Source organism: Mytilus trossulus, chromosome 9 (assembly GCF_036588685.1).
Source record: "Mytilus trossulus isolate FHL-02 chromosome 9, PNRI_Mtr1.1.1.hap1, whole genome shotgun sequence".
NCBI classification, from domain to species: domain Eukaryota; kingdom Metazoa; phylum Mollusca; class Bivalvia; order Mytilida; family Mytilidae; genus Mytilus; species Mytilus trossulus.
Genome location: NC_086381.1, coordinates 10,272,194 through 10,298,988, shown reverse-complemented (window position 1 = coordinate 10,298,988; position 26,795 = coordinate 10,272,194). Strand labels below are relative to the sequence as shown.

The 26,795-nt window shown below is 35.3% G+C and overlaps 1 protein-coding gene across 1 annotated transcript in view; it reads left to right on the top strand.

Moving 5' to 3' along the window:
* The first annotated feature begins 354 nt into the window (after window positions 1-354).
* LOC134685097 (uncharacterized) overlaps window positions 355-26,795 on the top strand; it is a 41,207-nt gene continuing 14,766 nt past the window's right edge. The window contains exons 1-2 of the mRNA XM_063544530.1: window positions 355-625; window positions 16,126-16,355. Of these exons, the coding sequence (XP_063400600.1) occupies window positions 412-625; window positions 16,126-16,355 (444 nt within the window). The 5' untranslated portion in view covers window positions 355-411. The remainder of the gene's footprint in view (window positions 626-16,125; window positions 16,356-26,795) is intronic.

Sequence of the window (26,795 nt, the reverse complement as noted above, 5' to 3'; positions counted from 1 at the left end):
CATTATAGATAGAGATAATTGTATGCAGCAAGACTGTTCAGTAAAGTAAGATGTACAAACACATCATCACCAAAACACAATTTTGTCATGAATCCATCTTTTTCCTTTGTTTAATATTTACATACACCAAGGTGAGCGACACAGGCTCTTGCGAGCCTCTAGTTTCATTCTTGATATGAAGACTATCAAAAGATACCCCCCCCCCCCCAAAAAAAAATGAAATAGAAACAAGGGCCGTATTCCCCGTCAGAGCTATTCAGCTCTTTGATTTTTATCCTTCATTGATTTTTTATGTCCTCCCTTATCCATATATGTTTTTTCATCTTTGGTTAAATTTTTTACTTTTGCAGGAATACATGAATCATTAAGGTACGATGATATAGATTTCTATTCTAAAACGAATCAGAAATCATGACATCCCTTGCTGAAGAAGAGGAGAATTATGTCCGGTTAGGGTTGTTTTTGAAAGGAGTGACACCTAGAGCAGTCCGTACTTATTTTGACAGCGTATTTCCGCCTACCTCTCTACCCTCAACATTAAGTACAGATCATAGCACTCTTTTGGACTTCAAGATAAAGAGAATCATAAACAAGGCTCAGTGGAATCTTTTGATTCCAAGAAATGGTAGGTCTTTAAATGTGACTGCAGAAATTTTGTTAATTAAGATTTCATTAACATGCGGTTAACATTTTTTTTTCTGGTGCATGCTACTTAACAAAAAATATCTTATTTATGAATGAACATCTTCAATATGTTATTACTAATTTCTTTTCACATTCTTGTTGCTAAGTTCACTTTTTATTCGATGGCCTATATGTATAAAGGAACAACACTTGAGTGAGTGTGTTCTATGTATCGATGGCCTAGGACCTAGGCCATCGATACATAGAACACACTCTCAAGTGTTGTTCCTTTAATACACCTAGGCCATCGATACATAGAACACACTCTCAAGGGTTGTTCCTTTAAAACACCTAGGCCATCGATACATATAACACACTCACTCAAGTGTTGTTCCTTTAATACATCTAGGCCATCGATACATAGAACACACTCTCAAGTGTTGTTCCTTTAATACACCTAGGCCATCGATACATAGAACACACTCTCAAGTGTTGTTCCTTTATACATCTAGGCCATCGATACATAAAACACACTCTCAAGTGTTGTTCCTTTATACATCTAGGCCATCGATACATAGAACACACTCTCAAGTGTTGTTCCATTAATACACCTAGGCCATCGATACATAGAACATACTCTCAAGTGTTGTTCCTTTAATACTGTATTAAAGGAACAACACTTGAGAGTGTGTTATATGTATCGATGGCCTAGATGTATTAAAGGAACAACACTCGAGTGAGTGTGTTCTATGTTGAAATCCTAAAAATGGTAACAGTCAAGGGCATTACTTTAACAAGTAACTTTTCAAATGTACCGTTACACAAATTCATTATGCCTGAAATATAAATAAGAATATTGAGGTAGTTGTGCCTACCTCAAATAATGTTCATTATAATATTGTACCATTTTTTCTCGCCTGCGACGAATGTCGCACTAGCAGTGTGCAAGACATGGGTATTACAATAGGGTGACAGCGTTAACTATTTGTTTTTTCAGAAGGTAGAAGATTTACATGCTTCATACCTTGTTTGCAAATACCTTATATTAAGAAGTTTCTGTCTGTCATACGTCTATTGTCCTTGACCTTATTTTTATGGTTCAGTAGTTACTTGAAAGAAAAATTGAATTTTTTGTCTCGCCTTGACGGAGTCAAAAAGTGAGACATAGGTATGTTGTTTCCGGCTGCGGCGTCGTCAACAATGTATTAGTTTGTGATTAGGTCTAGTTTATGGCGAACCACTAGTATGAAAGGCCGATCATGTCAAAAACCAAATAAAGTAACGTGTTAACAGTTAACGCGATAAAATCACGTTTAACACGATAACTACAGATTTAAGGCGGTAAAACAATATTTACACGCTTAAAGAAATCAATATATTTAACACGTTAAACTTTGCAATTATCAAGTTTGGGAATTTAACCGTAGGTTCCTTGTGATAAAATACCCGTCGCACTGGCCACATTTGTCATAATGAATCACATTTACGGGCTAAATTCTCAACACAACTACGACTGTCGATATATTACTTTAACACGTTAAAACATCATTTCACGCGATAAAACATCGATTAACGCTATAAAACATCCTTTACAGTTGCATTTTACGCGTTAAAGTTGCATTTAACGCGTTAAAATTGCATATAATGCGTTAAAGTTGCATTTAACGCGTTAAAGTTGAATTAACGCGTTAAAGTTGAATTAAACGCGTAAAAGTTGCTTTAAAATGCAAATGCTTGTCACGCGTTCAAGTTGCATTTTTCTTATTTTTTAACGCGTGAAACACTCTTTTAACAGTCTTTTTTAAACCTTCATTTAACGCGGTAATTCTTATTTTAACGCGATAAGTAATTAATGACGATGTTATTAAAAATGTGCTGAAACTCAATAAACTTTATCGCGTTAATTGACAAAGTTATGACACATGTGGCTATTTCATTTAGTAAGTTTCGAGTAAAATCTGACGCCTTAAAACGTTGTTATCATGGTTATGGCGAAAGAAGAAAGTATTTTCGGTCATGTTTTGTAGTTTTGTGTTAACGCGTTAAATAATTAGATAACGCGTTAAAAATTATTCAAACACGTGAAAACTGTATTTATTGCGTTTAATGTGATTTTATCACGTTGAATGTTATTGTGTTACCTTATCCGGTTTTTGACATGAACAGCCTTTCATACACTAGTGCTAGGTCAATAATATTTGGTATGCAGTTGTGTAAGGATTGGTACATCTTATTACCATGGGGATTATTTGGCCATGCCCCCTCAGTCATGGTCTATTGACTTTGGAACTTGAACCTTAGTTTACATGTATTAGTTTGTAATTAGGTCAGTTTATAGGGAACCACTAGTGTAGGTCAATGATATATGGTATGCAGTTGTATAAGCATATCTCATTACCATGGAGATTATTTGGCCCCTTCTCCACAATTGGTCAATGATATTTGGTATGCAATTGTATAAGCATTGGCATATCTCATTTCTATGGAGATTATATGGCCCCACCTCCTCAGTCTTTGAAACTTTTGCTTAATAGTTTATATGTATTAGTTTGTGATTAGGTTAGTTGAAGATAAACCACTAATGTTAAGTAATGATATTTTGTATGCAAATGTATTGGCATTTGCAAGTTTCATTTCCACATCAAACCCTCGTTATAGTTCATTGACTTTGAAACATTTACATAGTTTACAATTTTATATTTGTGCTTTTGTTTGTTTAAAGGGAACGACTTATGAGATTTCAGTGGTATATACAAATTTGGTATGCAGTTGTTTTAGCATTGACACATCTCATTTTCATGGAGATTGTTTAGCCTTCAGTCATGGTTCATTGATTTTGAATATTTGCATAACTTACATATTAAAGTATTGCTATTTCAATTTCAACATTTGTACTATCAAAATAAAAAATAGGCAAGACATATCTCTGTGTTAACAGTTTATTTTGTTAAGTGAAATACTCACATATTATAAATTACATGTTGTAAGTCATATGATAACTTTATTTAATATATGGGTTCCTTGCAACGTCCACATGTCCGTCAGGTAGGGTTCATCTGACCTTGACCTTATTCCATGGATCAGTGATCAATGTTAAAGTTATGGAGTCAAGTCTGTATTTCAGATACTATAAGAAATAGGTCTACTATAATTGGTGTATCATGTGTATGGAATGATTGTGAGGTGTTCTTGTCCGATTGACGGGATTCATCTGACTTTGATTAGTGTGTATTGGATGATTGCGTGATGAATTGTAAAGTTTACATGTCTGTCTGGGATGATTCATAAGACTGTGACCTCATTTGAACATTTGAACATTGATAATGTTACGTTTATGTGATACTTGTACAGTTAAGGGTATATTTATATTCGTAACTTGTTTGTTTCTCTGTCCTATATTTTCTCCCATTTGTCTGTTTATTTATTGTAACCCTGTCGTGTAATGTTGTAATTTTAATGTTATAATTAACACTGCAATTAAAGCGGGAGGTTTGTCATGCCCGTATCCAGGTTTAACCTACCATTTTGTCCTTTAAAAATGTTGTGTACCAAGTCAGGAATATGGCCATTGTTATATTATAGTTCGTTTCTGTGTGTGTTACATTTTAACGTTGTGTTTCCGTTGTGTTTTTTGTTTTCTCTTATTATTTAGTCTGAATTCACATTACTATAAGATGTCACGGTACTTATCTATCCCAAATTCATGTATTTGGTTTTGATGTTATATTTGTTATTCTCATAGGATTTTGTCTAATGCTAAGTCTGTTTCTGTGTGTGTTACATTTTAATATTGTGTCGTTGTTCTCCTCATATACTAAATGTGTTTCTCTCAGTTTTAGTTTGTTACCCCGATTTAGTTTTTTTGTCCATGGATTTATGAGTTTTGAACAGCGGTATACTACTGTTGCCTTTATGTATAACCTAGATAAGTTAATAGGGAAAATAACATACATGTCGTGTCGTTATTGTGGGCTACAATATAAAAAAAACTGTGATAACATATGTATGTTACATGTTACAAAGTGGCAATAATTATATCATCGGTTTTGTTAAATTGTATACAAGTTCTATAGATAATATTTTTGTCTCTATGTATACTAAAATTTAGAAAGATATAACTGTTCATAGTTTGTCAATCATACATAGTACACCTATGTTATATCAGAAAAAAATATGCCAGTAATAACTAAAGGGTGTTATTACAGCTTCTCTACATAACTTCAAAGCCTTTGCTCAGACATTATGTACACAGCCATGTATCACCATCATTGATGGCGATCCGATGGATACATCTGTTGTAGGGTTGTCACTGACTCAGACGTACTTATGAATATAATTATTTTCTGTGACTGTATCTTACATTAATTTGTAGGATCCTTTACTATAGATAATTTAGCTGATCTGTAACAATAACATCTTCATGCCTTATATATCATGTACTGTAGTACGCCGCTAGATTGAAACTGACGTGGAAAGGTAACACATGCCCACCGAAAGCTCTTTTTTGAGAGCCCAGGTGGTCGTGTGGTCTAGCGGGACGGCTGCAGTGCAGGCGATTTGGTGTCACGATATCACAGTAGCATGGGTTCGAATCCCGGCGAGGGAAAAACCAAAAATTTGCGAAAGCAAATTTACAGATCTAACATTGTTGGGTTGATGTTTAGACGAGTTGTATATATATATATTTATATATATAAACGAGTCTAAATTGAAAACTACGTTCAAACCTATGATTGCGTTGGATAAAAACCGCAATTTTTATACGTGTGCATGTCAAACAAATTTCGTTGTAGAAGGGTCTAAAAACAGCACAAACAACATTTTCCAAAAGACGAATAAAGTGAAAAAGTATATTTAAACAAAACGCATTTGACTAACAGGTCGAACAACTGATGTTCTTTAACGCTGCTGACTGCCATTGGCGACTGCCAAATAAAATTGATCACAAGATGTAACAAACTGGATCTTAATATAAATTTAATACGTCACAGAAATTTTTTTTTGTTAACTTGTGGCCACGATGTTGCACCACAAACATTCGGTGTCAATATTTCTTTAGTACACCAGATCTAGATTTCGACAACATATGTCTCTTCAGTGATGTAAGGGATCGAAACGGTATTTGGAAGGCCATATATATATATATATATATACAACTCGTCTAAACATCAACCCAACAATGTTAGATCTGTAAATTTGCTTTCGCAAATTTTTGGTTCTTCCCTCGCCGGGATTCGAACCCATGCTACTGTGATATCGTGACACCAAATCGCCTGCACTGCAGCCGTCCCGCTAGACCACACGACCACCTGGGCTCTCAAAAAAAGAGCTTTCGGTGGGCATATGTTACCTTTCCACGTCAGTTTTAATCTAGCGGCGTACTACAGTACATGATATATAAGGCATGAAGATGTTATTGTTACAGATCAGCTAAATTATCTATAGTAAAGGATCCTACAAATTAATGTAATATACAGTCACAGAAAATAATTATATTCATAAGTACGTCTGAGTCAGTGACAACTCTACAACAGATGTATCCATCGGATCGCCATCAATGATGGTGATACATGGCTGTGTACATAATGTATATACAACTCGTCTAAACATCAACCCAACAATGTTAGATCTGTAAATTTGCTTTCGCAAATTTTTGGTTCTTCCCTCGCCGGGATTCGAACCCATGCTACTGTGATATCGTGACACCAAATCGCCTGCACTGCAGCCGTCCCGCTAGACCACACGACCACCTGGGCTCTCAAAAAAAGAGCTTTCGGTGGGCATATGTTACCTTTCCACGTCAGTTTTAATCTAGCGGCGTACTACAGTACATGATATATAAGGCATGAAGATGTTATTGTTACAGATCAGCTAAATTATCTATAGTAAAGGATCCTACAAATTAATGTAATATACAGTCACAGAAAATAATTATATTCATAAGTACGTCTGAGTCAGTGACAACTCTACAACAGATGTATCCATCGGATCGCCATCAATGATGGTGATACATGGCTGTGTACATAATGTATATACAACTCGTCTAAACATCAACCCAACAATGTTAGATCTGTAAATTTGCTTTCGCAAATTTTTGGTTCTTCCCTCGCCGGGATTCGAACCCATGCTACTGTGATATCGTGACACCAAATCGCCTGCACTGCAGCCGTCCCGCTAGACCACACGACCACCTGGGCTCTCAAAAAAAGAGCTTTCGGTGGGCATATGTTACCTTTCCACGTCAGTTTTAATCTAGCGGCGTACTACAGTACATGATATATAAGGCATGAAGATGTTATTGTTACAGATCAGCTAAATTATCTATAGTAAAGGATCCTACAAATTAATGTAATATACAGTCACAGAAAATAATTATATTCATAAGTACGTCTGAGTCAGTGACAACTCTACAACAGATGTATCCATCGGATCGCCATCAATGATGGTGATACATGGCTGTGTACATAATGTATATACAACTCGTCTAAACATCAACCCAACAATGTTAGATCTGTAAATTTGCTTTCGCAAATTTTTGGTTCTTCCCTCGCCGGGATTCGAACCCATGCTACTGTGATATCGTGACACCAAATCGCCTGCACTGCAGCCGTCCCGCTAGACCACACGACCACCTGGGCTCTCAAAAAAAGAGCTTTCGGTGGGCATATGTTACCTTTCCACGTCAGTTTTAATCTAGCGGCGTACTACAGTACATGATATATAAGGCATGAAGATGTTATTGTTACAGATCAGCTAAATTATCTATAGTAAAGGATCCTACAAATTAATGTAATATACAGTCACAGAAAATAATTATATTCATAAGTACGTCTGAGTCAGTGACAACTCTACAACAGATGTATCCATCGGATCGCCATCAATGATGGTGATACATGGCTGTGTACATAATGTATATACAACTCGTCTAAACATCAACCCAACAATGTTAGATCTGTAAATTTGCTTTCGCAAATTTTTGGTTCTTCCCTCGCCGGGATTCGAACCCATGCTACTGTGATATCGTGACACCAAATCGCCTGCACTGCAGCCGTCCCGCTAGACCACACGACCACCTGGGCTCTCAAAAAAAGAGCTTTCGGTGGGCATATGTTACCTTTCCACGTCAGTTTTAATCTAGCGGCGTACTACAGTACATGATATATAAGGCATGAAGATGTTATTGTTACAGATCAGCTAAATTATCTATAGTAAAGGATCCTACAAATTAATGTAATATACAGTCACAGAAAATAATTATATTCATAAGTACGTCTGAGTCAGTGACAACTCTACAACAGATGTATCCATCGGATCGCCATCAATGATGGTGATACATGGCTGTGTACATAATGTATATACAACTCGTCTAAACATCAACCCAACAATGTTAGATCTGTAAATTTGCTTTCGCAAATTTTTGGTTCTTCCCTCGCCGGGATTCGAACCCATGCTACTGTGATATCGTGACACCAAATCGCCTGCACTGCAGCCGTCCCGCTAGACCACACGACCACCTGGGCTCTCAAAAAAAGAGCTTTCGGTGGGCATATGTTACCTTTCCACGTCAGTTTTAATCTAGCGGCGTACTACAGTACATGATATATAAGGCATGAAGATGTTATTGTTACAGATCAGCTAAATTATCTATAGTAAAGGATCCTACAAATTAATGTAATATACAGTCACAGAAAATAATTATATTCATAAGTACGTCTGAGTCAGTGACAACTCTACAACAGATGTATCCATCGGATCGCCATCAATGATGGTGATACATGGCTGTGTACATAATGTATATACAACTCGTCTAAACATCAACCCAACAATGTTAGATCTGTAAATTTGCTTTCGCAAATTTTTGGTTCTTCCCTCGCCGGGATTCGAACCCATGCTACTGTGATATCGTGACACCAAATCGCCTGCACTGCAGCCGTCCCGCTAGACCACACGACCACCTGGGCTCTCAAAAAAAGAGCTTTCGGTGGGCATATGTTACCTTTCCACGTCAGTTTTAATCTAGCGGCGTACTACAGTACATGATATATAAGGCATGAAGATGTTATTGTTACAGATCAGCTAAATTATCTATAGTAAAGGATCCTACAAATTAATGTAATATACAGTCACAGAAAATAATTATATTCATAAGTACGTCTGAGTCAGTGACAACTCTACAACAGATGTATCCATCGGATCGCCATCAATGATGGTGATACATGGCTGTGTACATAATGTATATACAACTCGTCTAAACATCAACCCAACAATGTTAGATCTGTAAATTTGCTTTCGCAAATTTTTGGTTCTTCCCTCGCCGGGATTCGAACCCATGCTACTGTGATATCGTGACACCAAATCGCCTGCACTGCAGCCGTCCCGCTAGACCACACGACCACCTGGGCTCTCAAAAAAAGAGCTTTCGGTGGGCATATGTTACCTTTCCACGTCAGTTTTAATCTAGCGGCGTACTACAGTACATGATATATAAGGCATGAAGATGTTATTGTTACAGATCAGCTAAATTATCTATAGTAAAGGATCCTACAAATTAATGTAATATACAGTCACAGAAAATAATTATATTCATAAGTACGTCTGAGTCAGTGACAACTCTACAACAGATGTATCCATCGGATCGCCATCAATGATGGTGATACATGGCTGTGTACATAATGTATATACAACTCGTCTAAACATCAACCCAACAATGTTAGATCTGTAAATTTGCTTTCGCAAATTTTTGGTTCTTCCCTCGCCGGGATTCGAACCCATGCTACTGTGATATCGTGACACCAAATCGCCTGCACTGCAGCCGTCCCGCTAGACCACACGACCACCTGGGCTCTCAAAAAAAGAGCTTTCGGTGGGCATATGTTACCTTTCCACGTCAGTTTTAATCTAGCGGCGTACTACAGTACATGATATATAAGGCATGAAGATGTTATTGTTACAGATCAGCTAAATTATCTATAGTAAAGGATCCTACAAATTAATGTAATATACAGTCACAGAAAATAATTATATTCATAAGTACGTCTGAGTCAGTGACAACTCTACAACAGATGTATCCATCGGATCGCCATCAATGATGGTGATACATGGCTGTGTACATAATGTATATACAACTCGTCTAAACATCAACCCAACAATGTTAGATCTGTAAATTTGCTTTCGCAAATTTTTGGTTCTTCCCTCGCCGGGATTCGAACCCATGCTACTGTGATATCGTGACACCAAATCGCCTGCACTGCAGCCGTCCCGCTAGACCACACGACCACCTGGGCTCTCAAAAAAAGAGCTTTCGGTGGGCATATGTTACCTTTCCACGTCAGTTTTAATCTAGCGGCGTACTACAGTACATGATATATAAGGCATGAAGATGTTATTGTTACAGATCAGCTAAATTATCTATAGTAAAGGATCCTACAAATTAATGTAATATACAGTCACAGAAAATAATTATATTCATAAGTACGTCTGAGTCAGTGACAACTCTACAACAGATGTATCCATCGGATCGCCATCAATGATGGTGATACATGGCTGTGTACATAATGTATATACAACTCGTCTAAACATCAACCCAACAATGTTAGATCTGTAAATTTGCTTTCGCAAATTTTTGGTTCTTCCCTCGCCGGGATTCGAACCCATGCTACTGTGATATCGTGACACCAAATCGCCTGCACTGCAGCCGTCCCGCTAGACCACACGACCACCTGGGCTCTCAAAAAAAGAGCTTTCGGTGGGCATATGTTACCTTTCCACGTCAGTTTTAATCTAGCGGCGTACTACAGTACATGATATATAAGGCATGAAGATGTTATTGTTACAGATCAGCTAAATTATCTATAGTAAAGGATCCTACAAATTAATGTAATATACAGTCACAGAAAATAATTATATTCATAAGTACGTCTGAGTCAGTGACAACTCTACAACAGATGTATCCATCGGATCGCCATCAATGATGGTGATACATGGCTGTGTACATAATGTATATACAACTCGTCTAAACATCAACCCAACAATGTTAGATCTGTAAATTTGCTTTCGCAAATTTTTGGTTCTTCCCTCGCCGGGATTCGAACCCATGCTACTGTGATATCGTGACACCAAATCGCCTGCACTGCAGCCGTCCCGCTAGACCACACGACCACCTGGGCTCTCAAAAAAAGAGCTTTCGGTGGGCATATGTTACCTTTCCACGTCAGTTTTAATCTAGCGGCGTACTACAGTACATGATATATAAGGCATGAAGATGTTATTGTTACAGATCAGCTAAATTATCTATAGTAAAGGATCCTACAAATTAATGTAATATACAGTCACAGAAAATAATTATATTCATAAGTACGTCTGAGTCAGTGACAACTCTACAACAGATGTATCCATCGGATCGCCATCAATGATGGTGATACATGGCTGTGTACATAATGTATATACAACTCGTCTAAACATCAACCCAACAATGTTAGATCTGTAAATTTGCTTTCGCAAATTTTTGGTTCTTCCCTCGCCGGGATTCGAACCCATGCTACTGTGATATCGTGACACCAAATCGCCTGCACTGCAGCCGTCCCGCTAGACCACACGACCACCTGGGCTCTCAAAAAAAGAGCTTTCGGTGGGCATATGTTACCTTTCCACGTCAGTTTTAATCTAGCGGCGTACTACAGTACATGATATATAAGGCATGAAGATGTTATTGTTACAGATCAGCTAAATTATCTATAGTAAAGGATCCTACAAATTAATGTAATATACAGTCACAGAAAATAATTATATTCATAAGTACGTCTGAGTCAGTGACAACTCTACAACAGATGTATCCATCGGATCGCCATCAATGATGGTGATACATGGCTGTGTACATAATGTATATACAACTCGTCTAAACATCAACCCAACAATGTTAGATCTGTAAATTTGCTTTCGCAAATTTTTGGTTCTTCCCTCGCCGGGATTCGAACCCATGCTACTGTGATATCGTGACACCAAATCGCCTGCACTGCAGCCGTCCCGCTAGACCACACGACCACCTGGGCTCTCAAAAAAAGAGCTTTCGGTGGGCATATGTTACCTTTCCACGTCAGTTTTAATCTAGCGGCGTACTACAGTACATGATATATAAGGCATGAAGATGTTATTGTTACAGATCAGCTAAATTATCTATAGTAAAGGATCCTACAAATTAATGTAATATACAGTCACAGAAAATAATTATATTCATAAGTACGTCTGAGTCAGTGACAACTCTACAACAGATGTATCCATCGGATCGCCATCAATGATGGTGATACATGGCTGTGTACATAATGTATATACAACTCGTCTAAACATCAACCCAACAATGTTAGATCTGTAAATTTGCTTTCGCAAATTTTTGGTTCTTCCCTCGCCGGGATTCGAACCCATGCTACTGTGATATCGTGACACCAAATCGCCTGCACTGCAGCCGTCCCGCTAGACCACACGACCACCTGGGCTCTCAAAAAAAGAGCTTTCGGTGGGCATATGTTACCTTTCCACGTCAGTTTTAATCTAGCGGCGTACTACAGTACATGATATATAAGGCATGAAGATGTTATTGTTACAGATCAGCTAAATTATCTATAGTAAAGGATCCTACAAATTAATGTAATATACAGTCACAGAAAATAATTATATTCATAAGTACGTCTGAGTCAGTGACAACTCTACAACAGATGTATCCATCGGATCGCCATCAATGATGGTGATACATGGCTGTGTACATAATGTATATACAACTCGTCTAAACATCAACCCAACAATGTTAGATCTGTAAATTTGCTTTCGCAAATTTTTGGTTCTTCCCTCGCCGGGATTCGAACCCATGCTACTGTGATATCGTGACACCAAATCGCCTGCACTGCAGCCGTCCCGCTAGACCACACGACCACCTGGGCTCTCAAAAAAAGAGCTTTCGGTGGGCATATGTTACCTTTCCACGTCAGTTTTAATCTAGCGGCGTACTACAGTACATGATATATAAGGCATGAAGATGTTATTGTTACAGATCAGCTAAATTATCTATAGTAAAGGATCCTACAAATTAATGTAATATACAGTCACAGAAAATAATTATATTCATAAGTACGTCTGAGTCAGTGACAACTCTACAACAGATGTATCCATCGGATCGCCATCAATGATGGTGATACATGGCTGTGTACATAATGTATATACAACTCGTCTAAACATCAACCCAACAATGTTAGATCTGTAAATTTGCTTTCGCAAATTTTTGGTTCTTCCCTCGCCGGGATTCGAACCCATGCTACTGTGATATCGTGACACCAAATCGCCTGCACTGCAGCCGTCCCGCTAGACCACACGACCACCTGGGCTCTCAAAAAAAGAGCTTTCGGTGGGCATATGTTACCTTTCCACGTCAGTTTTAATCTAGCGGCGTACTACAGTACATGATATATAAGGCATGAAGATGTTATTGTTACAGATCAGCTAAATTATCTATAGTAAAGGATCCTACAAATTAATGTAATATACAGTCACAGAAAATAATTATATTCATAAGTACGTCTGAGTCAGTGACAACTCTACAACAGATGTATCCATCGGATCGCCATCAATGATGGTGATACATGGCTGTGTACATAATGTATATACAACTCGTCTAAACATCAACCCAACAATGTTAGATCTGTAAATTTGCTTTCGCAAATTTTTGGTTCTTCCCTCGCCGGGATTCGAACCCATGCTACTGTGATATCGTGACACCAAATCGCCTGCACTGCAGCCGTCCCGCTAGACCACACGACCACCTGGGCTCTCAAAAAAAGAGCTTTCGGTGGGCATATGTTACCTTTCCACGTCAGTTTTAATCTAGCGGCGTACTACAGTACATGATATATAAGGCATGAAGATGTTATTGTTACAGATCAGCTAAATTATCTATAGTAAAGGATCCTACAAATTAATGTAATATACAGTCACAGAAAATAATTATATTCATAAGTACGTCTGAGTCAGTGACAACTCTACAACAGATGTATCCATCGGATCGCCATCAATGATGGTGATACATGGCTGTGTACATAATGTATATACAACTCGTCTAAACATCAACCCAACAATGTTAGATCTGTAAATTTGCTTTCGCAAATTTTTGGTTCTTCCCTCGCCGGGATTCGAACCCATGCTACTGTGATATCGTGACACCAAATCGCCTGCACTGCAGCCGTCCCGCTAGACCACACGACCACCTGGGCTCTCAAAAAAAGAGCTTTCGGTGGGCATATGTTACCTTTCCACGTCAGTTTTAATCTAGCGGCGTACTACAGTACATGATATATAAGGCATGAAGATGTTATTGTTACAGATCAGCTAAATTATCTATAGTAAAGGATCCTACAAATTAATGTAATATACAGTCACAGAAAATAATTATATTCATAAGTACGTCTGAGTCAGTGACAACTCTACAACAGATGTATCCATCGGATCGCCATCAATGATGGTGATACATGGCTGTGTACATAATGTATATACAACTCGTCTAAACATCAACCCAACAATGTTAGATCTGTAAATTTGCTTTCGCAAATTTTTGGTTCTTCCCTCGCCGGGATTCGAACCCATGCTACTGTGATATCGTGACACCAAATCGCCTGCACTGCAGCCGTCCCGCTAGACCACACGACCACCTGGGCTCTCAAAAAAAGAGCTTTCGGTGGGCATATGTTACCTTTCCACGTCAGTTTTAATCTAGCGGCGTACTACAGTACATGATATATAAGGCATGAAGATGTTATTGTTACAGATCAGCTAAATTATCTATAGTAAAGGATCCTACAAATTAATGTAATATACAGTCACAGAAAATAATTATATTCATAAGTACGTCTGAGTCAGTGACAACTCTACAACAGATGTATCCATCGGATCGCCATCAATGATGGTGATACATGGCTGTGTACATAATGTATATACAACTCGTCTAAACATCAACCCAACAATGTTAGATCTGTAAATTTGCTTTCGCAAATTTTTGGTTCTTCCCTCGCCGGGATTCGAACCCATGCTACTGTGATATCGTGACACCAAATCGCCTGCACTGCAGCCGTCCCGCTAGACCACACGACCACCTGGGCTCTCAAAAAAAGAGCTTTCGGTGGGCATATGTTACCTTTCCACGTCAGTTTTAATCTAGCGGCGTACTACAGTACATGATATATAAGGCATGAAGATGTTATTGTTACAGATCAGCTAAATTATCTATAGTAAAGGATCCTACAAATTAATGTAATATACAGTCACAGAAAATAATTATATTCATAAGTACGTCTGAGTCAGTGACAACTCTACAACAGATGTATCCATCGGATATATATCATGCCTAATCACAATGTATTTTAATTTATTGTAAGAAATAATGATCAGAGCATGTAATGAGGTTCTGCGCAAGCTTCCAAGTTTATCCCAAGTGTCTCATATAATACATGTAATAAGTTACATGTCTGTAATAACAAAGCCTTGTTATAACAGCTAAGTTTCATCACTTGAAATCCTTGTCTCATTGATTTACCATGGTTGATTAAAAATGTATTAATTTAGTTTGAAAACTAGTTATCAAGGCTATGTATTAAGTTACTGCGCAAAGTTTGAAGAATTCCCAAGTGCCCACAAAAATTGAAAATATTTATGTTTATTTGATAAATAATAAACATATGTTACTACACAAATGAAGAAATTTTAGAAACAAAGAGTAGACAACTCATGAAATTATCTGTAATAACAACATGTATATTATTTTGTCTAATAACTTATTTAAGTTATACCCTTGACTGTTGTAGAAAAACCTTCATATTACAGACTTTCAAAATAAAATCAATGATAGATAAAACATACGAGACATTTCAGCGTGTGCACTCTTGTTAAATGTAAATAGAAATGATAAATAGTTGTGTTAAATGAAAATAATCTGTTTTTGTTTGTGTATTTAAAAATAAATCTCTTACAATTGAAAAGATCTGGAGATGACCATTTATGTCCTGATTGTAAATGAGCATAATACCACTCCCCAGTTACGAACTTATATGAGGATGACATGCCTTGCATGTTTAAAACATCTGAGAATAAATTAATGTCTCCATAACATAAAGAATGATGACAAAAAGGGGAGAGCATAAATATTGTAATAAAGCTGAAGTACACAGTAATTCTATACATATTTATGTCTTGTAAAAAACAACTACTGACTCACTCGAATCTTTCACCAAAAAATTCTGTAAACAGGCTACAAATTAAAAAAACTTTGTCCTCTTATACATGTAAATGAAATTATTGATTATTTCAAAGATATAATAATTTTTGTCACTATTTTTAAAGTAATATTTTATCTGTAATTAGTTTTACGTAATTTTTTTAATGGTGAGTGAAATACTCCAGCATAACACCTTTTAACACTGATTTTAGGACTGTAAGTGATACACTTCTGTTGCTTTTGATGTTACACAGGGGTTCCAGATTCCAAAACATTTGATGTAACGTTGATGATCTGTTTAATCAGAAACTTGACATCTATCAATCCTCCAATCAATGGATTTGACAGTCTACCACTACCAGGGGAGACAACACCAGGGTCTGATCTAGCCAGGATAAAATGTTACAGGAATAAACTAGCTCATCATGATAGTAATACAATAGACACTACTTATTTCAATACAGCATGGAGAGATATATCAGAGGTAAGTGTGTTTCTACAATATTGATATGTTCATTTATAATTGACATGTTGGACAATGATGTCAATTTTTAGGCAGTTAAGCTGCCTTATGCGAGCACCCTGGATTTGGGTTCCCCCCTGGGAATTTTTGAAAAAGTGCCATTGCTCTGATCTGGCAGGTCTGGTAGATTCTTTATAACTAATAAGTCATTTTTTCACACTTTTTGTTATGAAAAACAATAAATATAACGAAGATTACCTTAAATGATCGTCGATTTTCCCAAAACAATTGAGGTTCCCCATTTGAAAAAGTGCTAATTAAAAAAGTTAACTATAGCTTTTTATCATCTGTGCTTTTGATGAAGATGAAAGTGAACTATTGTAAGAATAAGTTCATCGCCGAAAATGTTTGTAATGAAGGCATTAATATTTGCCAAACGGCACATGGAAATAAGTTTGCGGCAATTTTAATCAGTGACGCCGTTGCATGGTTGAATTTGGTGGATTCCATCCTACTACAGGTAAATATTTAAAAGCATTGTCTTACTTCTTCTCTGTATAAGTCTTGAATTTGTAAGAATACTTGATTATTTTCTTTCTACATTGTATGAATTTATTATTTAATTATTTAATGCAAGCTGATGTTATTATTATTTGTCATCGTGCCTCTCCGTACTTGCTATGTATCGTGTAAATCCCCAAACATTATACTCGACCAGGGCCTTCGCAATTTCAATTGGGACCTCATTTAAATACGTATTTATAGATTTTCGATGTCACTTGATGTCATTTCAAGATGGTTTACTTTATCAAGTTTTAGTTAAAGCTTTTTTGTAGCAGGCTGCTTCATGTGTTTTGATATAACGAAAGGCGCTTCAAACAATATTAAGATTACTACTTTATCAATAATTTGCTAAAGGACAGCATTATTTCACTTCAAAAGTCGCATATATATAATTGTAAAATATTAAGTACGAAAAATGTGACGCGTCCAAAGCCGTAGTTGATTTGGATTTATAAGCACTTTTAATTTTTTCTGGAAATGAAAACACATTTTTCGATGTTTGTTTTTCAATTTTGTGATTTTTTTTTATATTTAAACACTCGTGAAGATTTCAAGAATCATAACTTTGCGTTTCCTTCTGCAACTTGATACTAGTAAACCACTTTTCTATGAAATTACTGTTAAAAAACTCGCATGCTACGAAATAGCCGTCTTGGAACTGACTGATATAATGTAACATTGTGCCTTACGAAATTACATTTTCAACAAGTTACAATTTTTTTCTTAATTCCTACATCAGTTATTTAAAAAAACAGATATATTATTTTATCATAACATTAGCAATGGATGACAGCGAATCTGTGATCAAAATATTTCACTAACAATTTCAAATAAAATTGGAATCAAAATGGGGAATGTGCTAAAAAGACAACAACCTGACCAAAGAGCTGAGAACAGCTTAAGGCCACTAAATGGTCTTCAATGCAGCGAGAAAGTCTAAAACATGGAGGCTTGCTTCAATTGACCACAAAACAAAAGTTACTAGTTCAGTGATTATGCACTTCATCATGTTCATAGTCATACAAAACTTAAGTTAGAATTATACACAAGAATCTATAATTGAAAATGATACAAGACTAACAAAGGCCAGACGATCCTTACTTGGGACTCTTAGAGAATTTAAGCATTACAAATGTAATTATAAAAGGCTTCAATGAACATGGACAAAACTAATACATAAAGATTTTAGACATGCATATATAAAAAAGAAGATGTGGTATGATTGCCAACGAGACAACTGTCCACAAGAGACCAACATGACATAGACATTAACAACTATAGGTCACTGTACGGCTTTCAACAATGAGCGAAGCCCATACGGCATAGGCAGCTTTAAAAGGCCCCAATCAGAAAATGTAAAACAATTCAATCGAGAAAACTAACGGCCTTATTTATATAAAAAAATGTATAAAAACAAATATATAATGCATAAACAAACGACAACCACTGAATTACAGGCTCCTGACTTGGGACCGGCACATACATAAATAATGTGGCAGGGTTAAACATGTTAGCGGGATCCCAACCCTCACCTAACATGGGACAGTGGTATAACAGTACAACATAAGAACAAACTATAAAAATCAGTTGAAAAAGGCTTAACTCATCAGATAGACAAAAATACAAATGGACGTGACATGAAGCCTTTTTGCTACATTGTATATGTAAAATTTTTAAAGCAATAATGAATATTATACCTATTTGTATTTGTTTTTATTTCAGCTTGATTCAAATCTTTGGCAATGGCTAATACAAGAAGAGGCAAGGCATACATGTGTACAATACATGATTCTCTGTAGCAATTGGATTGTCTATTCACCCCTGTAGTTCCACAACAATGAAACTCTAGTCTATTACATGTATGATGTTATGAAGATATTTACATATACCTACATGTACATCAGGCATCTACATACATGTATATATGATCAATTTTGAAGATTGTTTATGCCAGGTCTAATCATGTCGACTAGTACAACAAGTTTTGATTCAGCTTTCTGACAGGAATCATTTATAAACTTGCCAGCAGTTACAAGAAATAAATATTACTAATTGAGTTAAAAATTAGGCTCTGACATTTGGACAGTGAAGTGATTTTGACGCATATTGAAGTAGACATTAAACATGTCAAACCTTTCAAATTGATATCAAATTATGTGTAAATGCAGCATTGATTTATTTCAGAAATTAAGAATATAGAAATATTAAAAAAGATGGACAAAATATTTGTATTAAATCTGTTGGAATTGTTGTCTTGCCAATGATGACAGAGCCAAAAAGAGGCGCATACATGTATATAGAGTTGTGTTGTTTTGTCAGCATCAACAAGCATGACAATGTATTACAAAAATGTAGTTTGTGATTTTGTAATTAGGTCTAGTTTATGGGAGGTCAATGATATTTGGTAAGCAGTTGTGTTAGCATAGGTATATCTCATTACCAGAATATTTAGCCCCAACCCCTTTGCCATGGTCTATTGACTCTGAAACTTAGTTTACATGTATTAGTTTTTGATTAGGTCAGTTGTTGATGAACCACTAGTGAACGGTCAATAATATTTGGTGTGCAGTTGTATAAACTTTGTCACTTTCAATTTCTATTGAGGATATTTGGCCCTGCCCACTCAATTATTCTCTTTTTACTTGGAAACTTATGTTACTTTGAAATTTCATAAAGCTTTTGATTATTTTACTATGAGGGAAACCAATCGTCGTAAGTCAGTGATGATTGCCATGCAGGTGAAGAAGGATTAGTACATCTCAGTTCCATAGAGGATATTTGGTCCTTACCCCTCGGTCATATGCATATCTATTGACCTTGAACTTTTAACTGGTTTACTTGAATTAGTTTGTTATTATTATAATTATGTCAGTTTAAGATACCAGGATTCGAATCGTGGAGAGGGAAAAAACCAAAAATTTGCGAAAGCAAATTTACAGATCTAACATTGTTGGGTTGATGTTTAGACGAGTTGTATATACATTATGTACACAGCCATGTATCACCATCATTGATGGCGATCCGATGGATACATCTGTTGTAGAGTTGTCACTGACTCAGACGTACTTATATTTATATATATATTACGGATTACAAATGTGTCGAGGTTTGTGGATAACAACACAGAGATGTCAGTATATATTCAGGAAACTGCCGGAGTATATACGACGTTTTTATCCCCAATTGGAACCTCAAAAACGTCATCATAACACCGGTTACTATGTGACGTAGTCAAAAGCTATAAGACTGTCAGAGGCTCACAGAGGGAAAATAATGACGTGCTGCAGTCAATAATACATTTTTGATACAAAATCACGCAATTAACACTTTTAATACTGTATAATTTAATGTTAAAAGTGTTATTATAAATTATTACATTCACGATAAAATTTTGTTCACAGCAATAAGAAAATCCTTCACGTATGCCAAACATATCAGGTTGGGTTTAGATCAACCTCTAATATATGTGTTGTCAACAAATACCTGCACTAGAAAATAACATTAAATCAGGGGTAATCCGTAATATATGTGTAATTCAGGTCTCAGGGGATATACACTCTAAGCCGGGAATGTCACAGTATATACCCTGTCTGAGACCTGAATAACATATAATATTATATGTTATTCAGGTCTCAGACAGGGTATATACTGTGACATTCCTGGCTTAGAGTTTATATCCCCTGCGCCCAAGGCGAAGTGGATATAAGGTAGCAATAAACAGTTAGGAAAAAATACTAAAATTTGCCCTCATGAATTTTACCATTCCCTTTTCATTGCTTTCTTGCAATATCAAGCTTACTGTTTGTGTCATATATGGGCATATGTAAGTAATCAGAATCTTCCATAGATTTTATTTTCAGTATATAAAATGGTAAAATATAATTTCTTTTTGGTGTATCCATGGCAACAATCTACATTTATTTGTTATAAAATATTGCAAAAAGGAGGGGAAAGATGTCTCATATTTCCCAAAAATTTGGCTAAAAGTAGAATTTCAATCGCTTGAAGAAATACCTTTTCTGAAACTGTGTACATATATCATTCAGCAAATCCAATGAAAATCATATGTCTTTCATCTCATTTTTTTGTAAAATTGCGTCAAAAACTTCGTGTAGAAAAAGAGTGTTTGTAAACAGTACATTAATTTCTGACCCGATGGCCGGTCTAGCTATGAAAATACGTACTGTCAAACAGAAAACAGCCCATAAAAAATGTAAAAAATAATCTTGATGCTCTTATAAACCATCTTTGAAGGATAAATAAGCACTCATCTGTCTAAAAATGAATTTTATTACACAATAACTTTCCTATTTGAAAAATCGACAGGGGCCATAATGCGAAACTAAACTCCTAACTGTGTATTGCTACCTAAGCCCTAAGCCGGGAATGTCACAGTATATACCCTTTCTGAGACCTGAATTACACATATATTACGGATTACCCCTGACTTAATGTTATTTTCCAGTGCAGGTTTTCGTTCACAACACATATACTGAGTTGAAAACCCTAATATGTTCGGCATACTTGAAGGATTTTCTAATCTGCTGTGATCATAATTTTATTGTGTATGTAATAATTTATAATAACACTTTTAACATTAAATTTAAGTATTAAAAGTGTAAATTGCGTGTTTTTGTATAAAAAATGTATTATTGACTGAAGCACGTCATTATTTTCCCTCTGTAAGCCTCTGACAATCTAATAGCTTTTGACTGCGTCACATAGTAACCGGTGTTATGATGAGGTTTTTGAGGTTCCAATTGGGGATAAAAACGTCGTATATACCCCGGCAGTTTCCTGAATATACACTGACATCTCTTTTTTTTTTTTTTTTTTTTTCAACTTTAAATATTTTATTTCACTACTGGTTGTGAACAATGTCCCTTAGCGCTACAACAATGACGCTAAGGTTCCTCCCTGTGTTGTTAATTCGCTAATGAAACCAGGGGATTTGATTAGCAAAATATATCTTATCTTTATATCGTGTTAGTTGCATTTTACAAAATATGTATACGAGCACACAATACATATATATTATTCAGTGATCCTATATATATAAAAAAAATATACATTCATATTAGAAAGTAATAAAAAGAAGAATACCAAATAACCGGATTTTTGCCCGTCATTTGTTTTGATTATATAAAACTAGTTGAACCGAAAGTAGAATGATCAAGAATGATCAAGCATGGTTGACCTCATGGCCCTCGTGGCTTGACAAATAATTTTTGAAATGCTGACATCTCTGTGTTGTTATCCAATCACAAACCTCGACACATTTGTAGTCCGTAATATATATATATATATATATATCTACCAAAATTCAAATGAAGAAAGAAAGTTCTAGGCAACCATATAGGCTTCAAAAAATGTTGTATTATTGCTAGGCCATTATAGCAACATCAGCATTTATTGTAATATAACTTACAAGAAAATTACACCACTTCAGATAGTTTCAGCTATGATTTGATGATTGTGCATACAATGTAGGTGCACCAGCTGATGCAACTAAAACTGTTAATATGGTATATTCATACTATTGAATATAGTTGAATTAAACCATACACCATTGCTGGACCGTATTATTGAAATTATTATTCTTTTTTTTTTATAATGAATTTTCTGTATTGTAAGAGATAGACTAGCACAACATGTATGAACAAAGGTGTACAGAATGGCATTTAGTATTAGATAATAAAACAACAATTGAATATATATGATGGTGCAATAGTAGCTTGAAAATAAATAAATATCATATAACATTGAAGTCTTACTTGTTCTTGCGATATGCATATTTGTGGTGTTTCAATCAAATTTTAACATTTATTATTTATTCTATGATAGGGGCCCAGGGACTCCAGTATTTGTTATATTCTCCTACAGAGAGGTTTTTAAATGAAATGTATTTTTCTCAATTCAAGTGTTCCTTTAAATAGTTTTTTAAAACATTTAAATTTGGCAAAACTTCTTGTAGTTTTGTTCGGTAAATGTAGTATTTTGAAAAAAGAATAATCTTATTTTTAACAAAATTCAATATAACATTTTCTAAGATACCAAATAAAATAATCATAATATTCAAAGGCAGTTCAATATTTGTCATTTCAAAAATCCAAATGTTTAGTGCATGCCAGAGACTGGCGACCATCGGACAGCTCCAAAATAAATGTTCTATGGTCTCTGGTCCTTCTTTACAAAATGTACACATGTTGTTACTATTTATTTTCATCTTGTAAAGTAGTGAATTAGTTCCCAAAATTCTATGGATAATTCTATATTGGAACCAGCTAAGCGTAGTGTTTTTACTATATTTTGTACACGAAGTGTGTATTTTTTTCCAGTTAATACCAGTCATATTAAGATGGTTCTCCCATTTTTCCTTTGCAGCAAATGTAATATATTTTTCATTCAATATGTTGTACATGTCCTTTGAACCTTTTTTTGATTCAAAAAAGATACTTATGTTAAAAGGTAGTATTGCATGATTTTTTCTCTCGTTTACTTCAATATTTATCGTGTTTAACCACTCATTAAGCGAGTGTGCTATTCCATAATAATGTAAAATATTTGGCCTAAATTGATATAATTGTTGGAAATTTTGAAATGACATAACTTTGCCCTGGTCATCTAACAAATCTTTCACTGTCCAAATTCCCGCATTTGCCCAGTTTTTATAGTAGACTCTTGAACCACCAATTTTAAAGTTTTCTACCTCCTATAAAGAATAAGATAGAATTGCATCAATACATCTTGGTTTTCTAATTTGATTAAGGGTTTTCCAAGCATCAAAAACTTCTTGCCAAAATTTATTATTTGATGACCTTGTAATAGGCCCAATATAATTTATTTCAATAAGATTTATTTGCTCCACAATAGAGACTAATCTCACCCACTTTGAATTCGAATTATACAAACGTCTCACCCATGTAAGTTTTAGTCTCTGTATAAATGCTTTTAAATTTAGCATTTTTAAACCACATATTCTCATCTGGACTAGGGATAGATAGAAACAGATGATTTAATTTAGCTATGATCAAAGTTTTTAAAATGGTAATCTTTCCAAAGGGGGTGAGATACTGTTTTGACCATTTTTTCAAAGTGTTGTCTATATTATCTAAAACTGGCCTATAATTTAAATTAATCATTCTATCTAGGTCGACTGAAAAAGTAATTCCAAGTAGTTTAAATGTACTGGCGCCCCATTTCAATCCCCACTTTACACAAATTTGATCCTGACTATGTTTTTTGCTACCTATCCAAATAACACTTGTTTTTTTCTATATTTATCTTAAGTCCAGAGATTTCAGCATACAATTGGAGAACACGAAGAGATGCATCGTGCGATTCTGGCGAGCCATCTAATATCAAGGATGTATCATCTGCATATTAAGAAAGTACAAACTCTGTATCATCTATAGTAATACCCTTTATCTCCTTACTATTTCTTACCAAAATGCCTAATATTTCTGCACATAGCAAGAAAATATAAGGGGATAAAGGATCTCCCTGTCTACAGCCTCTCTCTATAGTGAAGAATTCTGATAGACAGCAGTTTTGTGTCACCGCAGCTGTTACATTGTTATAGAAGGTTTTAACCCAGGATATAACAGATTCACCAAAATTAAAATATCTTAATGTATTATAAAGAAATGACCAAGATATGGAATCGAATGCCTTCTCAAAATCAATCAGCAGGAGAATTCCTGGAATATTATTTTCTTCAGTAAAATGTAGAATATCATATATCAATCGCCAATTTTCGCAAAACCTATATGTATACTGCATAGTAAGCTTTAAAAGACCAGGAAATTACAAATGTAAAACAATAAAACTAAAATAGCCTTTTTTCTGTACAAAACAATTATGAAAAATGGATATGATATACAGCAACACCTCAATATGGACAGGCACAAACTCTCCCCTTACATGGGACAGTGTACAGTATTTGAATCATAGTAATCGCAGACATTAATTATTAAAATAAACTTTTGAAAGTGGCAGGATTGGATAGTGAAAACTTTAGGGTACACACATTATTAAATACTTGAAAAATAGCCGAGATAATATTTTCACCAATTTTCCAACAATATTCGTCTTAACTTCTGCCAAGTTTGCCTCTGCTTTTTTTTTTAATTAACTGCCTACAGCGCCTTTGGTGCTTTGATTAGAACATTTCAGTGTTTTTATACGACTGTTAAAATTATTTGTTATCATATTCTCTTGACCATACTGTAACTGTCTGTCCGTCCATCCATTTACAATACTCAGAGACCGTTTGACAGATAACTTGCATACTTGGTAGGATTATTTGTTATCATATTTCCTTGACTACTATGAAAGTACTTTTATTCGTGGTGTACCAATTTTTCATGATTTTCGCGGATGACTTTAGCCACGAATTGAAGTGTCCAACGAAATAAAACAACCATTGTCCAAATCAAGACATGGAAAGATCCCCGTCGGTACGTTTGACTACAGTACTGCTATTGTCTTGCGAATATATTGAATAACGCCAAATCTGAAATTACTTTAATAGCAGTCACAAAACTACAACCTTATTAAACTCATTTAATCTTTAATAACCTAAACTCTACAACTTTTGATCTTTTAATTCTCATAAAAAATATTTGTGATCGATGAAAGTCAGATTTCTGGTATTGATATGCTAGTATGATAAAGTATTCATTTCATATTCTCACAGTGCTTGTACATATGGGAAATAATAATTTCATGCTGGGCTTGATTTTGATAAGATTTATTTCAAAATTTAAGATACGTTTATATAAAAAAGAAGATGTGGTATGATTGCCAATGAGACAACTATCCACAAAAGACCAACATGACACAAACATTAACAATTATAGGTCACCGTACGGCCTTCAACAATGAGCAAAGCCCATACCGCATAAAGTCAGCCATAAAAGGCCCTGATAAGACAATGTAAAACAATTCAAGCGAGAAAACTAACGACCTTATTTATGTAAAAAAAATTAACGAAAAACAAATATGGAACACATAAACAAACGACCACCACTGAATTACAGGCTCCTGACTTGGGACAGGCACATACATAAATAATGTGGCGGGGTATAACATGTTAGCGGGATCCCAACTCTCCCCCCAACCTGGGACAGTGGTATAACAGTACAACATAAGAACGAACTATAAAAATCAGTTGAAAAAGGCATTTTTTTATGTTTCTATTTTCTTTAGGTGACAAATTTTTGGCCTAATTAACACATTTGATGGTCTTTAATCTGTTGATCACTTTATCATGGGTTAATAAATTAGTGTTATCACTTCAGTTTACAGGGGTCAATGTTTACTTTGCAATATCCACCATTCAAGACATTTGTAACCTTCGTTTCTAAAGGCTTTAATTTTTTTTTTTTTATTTTTTTAGAAAACTAAAATCCACGAATTAAAAAACCCACGAACATGTAAATATTGCTCAAGCCACGAAAATTGATACCCACGAATTAAAGTACTTTCACAGTATACTATACTGGCCCGATAACACAGTTATTTCGTAGTGCATTTCTTTTAGACAATAATTCAAATTAAAAAAATCGCACCTGCTCTTTCTCAAAAAGATTTTTACAGTGTAGTACTGTACTACCAGTGAGACAATTAATATCAAAATTATAGAAACTTCTACCAGCTCTAACTCAAAATATTGACAATTCTGTGTTAAGGGGGTGTGAAATTCAATTTGATAGCTTCAGACGTGATAAAATTTGACCTTTTAGAACTGGACCAATTTACTACTTAACATAAAGATTCAGCACCAAAATTGTTTTGACATGTAATTACATCCCCCTAATTAATATTTCATGCATTTAATATCAAGAAATAAATTGGGAAATCGTATCAAATAAAACATGCAAGTTATACACTGTT